This window comes from Panthera uncia, chromosome D1 (genome assembly GCF_023721935.1).
Source record: "Panthera uncia isolate 11264 chromosome D1, Puncia_PCG_1.0, whole genome shotgun sequence".
Classification (NCBI taxonomy): domain Eukaryota; kingdom Metazoa; phylum Chordata; class Mammalia; order Carnivora; family Felidae; genus Panthera; species Panthera uncia.
The window spans coordinates 100,583,462-100,589,537 of record NC_064808.1 but is presented as its reverse complement, the minus strand read 5'-3'; the positions used below and the strand labels follow the sequence as shown (position 1 = coordinate 100,589,537).

Here is a 6,076-nt window from a genome sequence, read left to right as displayed (position 1 = left end):
CTTTAGGTGGCAACTTACCTGTCGCCTGTCCCCAGGGGAGCCTGCCTTGATGTCACATATATCTCTGCTGTCATTTTTTATTCAGAGAATCCTGGTTATTTCCTTCAGGATCCTAATGACCGTTTATAATGGTTTATCCTCTCTTTGTTTGGTTGTTGGTCTTCTTGATAAGCCTTGTAAACATGTGTGCTCTGTTCATCTTCTTTTTATCCCTGACTACTAACACAGTGTATGTCATAGGTGTTCAATATATACCCGTTGAATGAAAGAGTGTCAGGCCTGTGCTAAGCCCTCTGTGTACATTCTTGTAATTAACATTCATAAGAAGTCTGAAAGACAGATGCTGTTCTAATCCCATTTTATGAGCAAGAAAAACAAGGTTTGCAGGTATGAAATAATTTGCCCAGATCCACAGAGCTTACAGGTGGAGAAGCTAGGATTTGAACTTGGAATGTCATGTTGCAGGATGTGAGCACTTACCCACTTCACTTTTTTCCACTGGGGTGTGTAGGAGGTTGTATAAGAGGAAAAAGGAAGTTATTATGTCTCCAACATTAGCTCAGTCCTACTCTGAGATTTGTAAGATCATGACATGGAAATCTTGGCTCCTTTTTCCAGTCTGCTAAATCACCTGTTTCAGAGGATTAAAAAAATTTTTTTTAATGTTTATTTATTTTTGAAAGAGATATGAGAGAGAGAGAGAGAGAATATGAATATGGGGGAGGGGCAGAGAGAGAGGAAGACACAGAATCCGAAGCAGGCTCTAGGCTCTGAGCGGTCAGTACAGAGCCCGACGCTTGGCTCGAACCCATGAACCGTGAGATCATGACCTGAGCTGAACACTGGCATTTCACAGACTGAACTACCGAGGTGCCCCTCAGAGGATTTTTTTAAAAAGGACCAAACAGGGAAATAAGGCAGCCCGGGGTCTGCGTTCAGTTCAGCACCAAGAAACCATTTAAACCCATCTTTCCTTTGTTAGCTCACTGTAACTTCTCTACATTGCCACACATTTCACAGCCTGATTCTTGTGACTGGATCCCACTTCATGTCTCCATATCTACATGGAAAAGAACAGCTCACCCAAGTGGGCATGTTGTGACAGGTAGTCCCTTGTGACTCAGTTTCCCATAGCTGTGCAGTGAGATACCTAAAGCATATTCATCTCCAAGATGTCCACAAGACTCTAATACTAGCCCAGATATCAACTCTGGGCAGAGTAGAAAACAGCACACCTCAATCTTTACCAAAATATCAATGACCTTTTTATTGCAGAAATAGAAAAGTCATCCTAAAATTCATAAGGATTCTCATGGGGTCCTGAATAGCCGAATTAATCTTGAAAAAGAAGAACAATGTTGGACGTCTCACATTTCCTGATTTAAAAGCTTACTGCAAAGCTATGGTAATCAATACAATGTGGTATCAGTGTAAAGATAAACTATAGACCAATAGAATAGACTAGAGAGTTCAGAAATAAGTTCTTGCATGTATAATCAAATGATTTTTGACTGGAACTTTTTCCCCAAGATGCATTTTGCCCATGCCATATAAGGAAGGCAGTACCTGGGATATCTGTGAGTCTTGCAATCCTGCCTGGGGTCTCCTTTTCAGCACCAGGAGGAAAGAAACCCTAAGTGGGGAAGAGTGCCAGTGGGAGCACTTTGCTCTAGACTGATTCATTTCTCAAGTAATCTGAGACCCTTAGACCCTTAGAGGGGTTCAGCAACGGATGGAATGTACTTAAGAACCTAACACAAACATCCTCGTATTAAAAAAGAAGAAAAGAAGGTCTCCATTCAAACCTCCTTTCCCCTCAAGCTTGCCTTCCTGTCCTTGTGCCATTACCATACTGCTCCTCAAGAAAGTGGTCTACACTCCCTGCTTCTTCTTCCTGGACAAGCCACCTTTTCATTTCCTGGGACAGTGATGATTTCCTTCCCCCACCATTCCATAAGGTTCTCTCTGCTAATGACTTTCCAATAGTCAAATCCAGGGAACTTTTAAATCATCAGCTTACTTGTTTCAATTTTCTGTCCATCCCTCTGACCACATTTTCACTGCTTATTTGGCAATTCCTTCTGCCCACCGCTTAAACATCCATGTTCTCTGGTGTGTTGTATCTCAGACCTCTCTGATATGGGGACATCTTCCCTAGCTCCCCTATCTGAAATGTTAATCCCTCCCCACCCCAGAACTCCCTATCCCCCATACCCCTCTCTATAGTTCTCCTTAACACATATCACCATAAGCATACCAGATATTTATCAATTTATTTCTATCTTCCCCATAAAAATGGAAGTCCATGGAGGCAAAGATTCTGTTTTGTCCACAGCTATATCCCCAGTGACAGGCACTTAGCAGATACTTAATAAGTATTTGTTGAATAAATGAAAGGAACTTTGATGTCTTCCTCTGCCTCAGATGGACCCCAATCTTCAGGAAGTTCTTCAGTTCTGCTATTTTCATCTTAGAAATATTTCTCATATCTGTGCTCCTTTTGGCTTTCTTCCCCATTCGCTGCCTTAGATTAGGACCTGTTACCCCTTGCTGGGGCTGCCTCGGTAGCCCATTTTCTGCTTTACCAGGAAAGCTCCTACTCTAAAGCACTGTGCCCAGTGGCTCCTTCCTCTCCCTCCTCGCCCAGATGTTCACAGGATAGATGCTCATTAATGTGTGTCTGACAGCCCCAGGACTCCCTCTGGGAAGAGACATCGGGGAGGACCACAGTTTTGTCCCATTTCAAAGTGAGGTTCAGGGAGGGACCGACTTGCAGAGCTCATAGAGATAGGCATTGATGAGTGGAGAAAGGACGAATTGGAGACAAGTGATGGATCCTGTTGAAAGAACATGGGAGAGACCCATGCCATGTGGATTGGAATCACTGTGGGGCAGAATTCTAGAATGAGTCATTACAACACAGATCAACAGACACACAGGGCAGGGAGGGGCAGGAGAGAGAGAAAAAAAGAAATTCAATCATGCTGAAGTCAGATAGGATTTCTACACCTGCCTACGTTAGAAAGCTAAAAATAGGGACATTTGGGGAGAAAAAAATAGAAATCTTTTAATTCTAGTGACACGGGCTATAAGGAGGGAGGTTTTGAGAGAAGGGTGTGTCTCCCACTCTTGGTAAAATTAGAAATAGGAAAATTTTATTTTGGGTATTCCAACCTTCCCTTTTCCCCTTTTACCCTTCAGGCTTATTTCCTCTTTCTTTGCTATCAAATCTCTTTTTAGGAAAAGAGTCTGATACGTGGGACTTAATGTTATATGTTAGTAGTAGTAATTTTACATGTTAATGGAAGCTTATATCTGAAGCTAAATATGCTTAAATATAGCCACCATTAGAAAAATCTATATGGTCCACTATATCCAGCACAGGACTAAAAACAGTGGTTGTTCAATAAATATTTATTGAAAGATGTTCAAAAAGCATTATTTATATGATCAAACTTTGGAAACCATATAAATATCCAACAAGGGGGAGACCATTGAAGAACCATTGGTATATAGAAATACTGCATAGCGATAAAAATATTTAGAACACCTTTTTAATGGCCTGGGAAAATGCTTATAATGAAATGTTAGGGAAAATAAGCAAGATTCCAGTTGCTACTATACTATGTCACTTATAAAAATCATATGCGTATACAAGGACAAAAATCTGTGGGTATCTGGAATCTGGGATTTGGGGGGTATTTCTAGCTCCTCCTTTCTACTTTTCTGTATTTTTGAATTACTTATAATTGGCATGAGATAAGTATTTAAGCAATAACGTTGGAAAGATGGATTTGGGAAAGGAACTCTTTTTTAGGGGTCCCAGAAGTCATAGCGTGCTGGTGTGGCTCTCGTGGTCTAACACGTGGGAGGAGACAGGAAGGAGATACCAGCCTCTCTGGTAATGGAGATTGGCTGTTTGGCTAGTGGAGGATGGGATTTTAAAGAGCAGTACAACTGTGGAGAGCCTGACCTTTAAAGAAAAAGGGAGTACTTGGTAATATTGATGCATTGGTGCTTTGAACGTGGCAGCCTTCCTCTGGGAGGCTCACTGTGCTGGGCTAATAAGCTAGTCCAGCATCTAGAGCAATTTGTGCTCCTGATTCTTCCTCAGCTTTTGTTTCTTAAACACTCAAGCCTTGCTCAGGTGCTGAGACATGTTTATTTCCCCCCTGCTCCCCCACCCTCTTCTATATAAAATACAATTGTAAGATTAACTGAAACCCTCTGTGCGTACCTCAGTGATATCCTACGTGAATAGCTTTAAGAATTGAGGTTCTGTGCCATTATAAGAAAAAATTAATATCCAGTATCTCGCCTGTACCATAAAATCTACGTAAAAGGCCCAGTGATCTTCCTAAAGAGACCACAGATTTCAGCATTCATAAACAAGAAAACATTTCCTTCGGTTATTTCTGGAAATTCCTTCCAAACATCTGCGTTTTCTTCGAACTTAAGTAGCTTCCCACCTCCTTCCCCTGAGATCTGTTGCCACTCTGTGGGAGAGTAAACTTCATAGCCAGTTTAAAACAAACAAACAAACAAACAAACAAACCCAAAGCAAAACCCTGCACTAGCAGTCTATCTCCATCCCTCTCCAAATTTCTAATTTCCTGCACTTAAAAAAAAAAAAAAAGTCCTAAGCTATCCTGTGTTTCAAAGATCTTAGGATCTACATGGAGAGATTGGACGACTTTGAAAACCTAACCAAACCTAAGATTGTGTATTTATTATTTGCTGGTTATTAAAATATCCACCTTCCCAACTAAGGAAGGCTGGGTGGCAGGAGGGACCGTGGAGGCGTGGGGGAGAAGTGTGAAGAGAAGAAATCCCAGCTCTGCCTGAAGACTGCGTGAGAAAGAGCCCGACTCCTCCAGAAGCTCCAGGCCGTGTTTTGCAGGCGGCCGCATCTGCCTCCCCTGTCTCTCTTACCTCCTTGATGTTCGGCACTATTTGTGGCCGGCGTGGTGGAAGGACACAGTGAGGTTCTCACCCCCGCCCCCCCGCCCCCCGCTCCCATCCCCAGTTCCATCAAAGCAAACCCGGGCCAGCGCAAGGATCTCCGAGTTGCGAGTGTGCTGAGGCTGGGACTGTCACTCATTCTCCGATCAGCGCGTGAACGCAGCTCGGCAAGCCGCTGGCAGGAAACAATTCTGCAAAAATAATCATACTCAGCCTGGCAATTGTCTGCCCCTAGGTCTGTGGCTCTGCCGCCGTCCACACTCTCTGCAAGGGGGGGGGGGCACAGAATTTACCGCGGCAAGAACGTCCCTCCCAGCCAGCAGATTACAATGCTGCAAACTAAGGATCTCATCTGGACTTTGTTTTTCCTGGGAACTGCAGGTACATTTTGAAATTATGATTATTCTCAGTCTGATGTACTGATCGCCCCTTCCCCCCTCCTCCTCCCACGAGGACACTGGTATTTGGGGTGGCTTTACGTGGAATGCTAAGGGTGGTCATTGTCGTTGAGCCGAGGAAGGAGCGCATAGCCCTTGCTGCCCCGCCGAGCCCTGCGCTCTCCCGGGCTGCGCCGGACCGGGGCTGCCTACCAGCGCCGCGAGCCCCTGACGCGCCTCCGGCGCGCCCGCCCTTCCCACTTTGTGTGCCCGCAACGCGGGAGCCGAGCCGCCTGCTCCCGGGGACAGGGACGCTCCCGGGGACGCTGTGGCCGCACCGGTGCTGGGCAGCGCTCCTTCCCAAAGCGGGCGGCGGGGCGGGGTTGCCGCGGCTCGGAGGTGCTGCTGCGCGGGCTCAGGTTCCACGGGGTAGGGGCTCGTGAGCCCCGGTCCCGGGAAGAGTGAACAATAAGGCCGGGGCGGCTGCCCCATCGTTATTTCCCTGGGTCTAATAAAGTGGGGCTCGCCGCCGTCGCGCCCAGCCCCCCCCCCCTCCTGCCCGGACTGAATAACGGTTTGCAAAATGAGGCGAAAATGGGCAGAATCTCAGGGCTGTGTGGCCGTTCTTGCACCCCCGTCGATATGACGTTAGTTTTTCATTTGCCAAATCGCTGGTTACTTGCAAAGCCTGCTCTCGGCCGGGAGACGGAGGGATGGGAGGGCCGAGCGCCGCGTTT

General features: G+C 45.8%; 1 protein-coding gene across 1 annotated transcript in view; it reads left to right on the top strand.

Annotated features, from left to right (window-relative positions):
- Positions 1-5,066: 5,066 nt before the first annotated feature.
- Positions 5,067-6,076, top strand: part of NCAM1 (neural cell adhesion molecule 1) — a 312,221-nt gene continuing 311,211 nt past the window's right edge. Inside the window, 1 exon segment of the mRNA XM_049613106.1 lies at positions 5,067-5,343. Within this exon segment, the coding sequence (XP_049469063.1) occupies positions 5,292-5,343 (52 nt within the window). The 5' untranslated portion in view covers positions 5,067-5,291.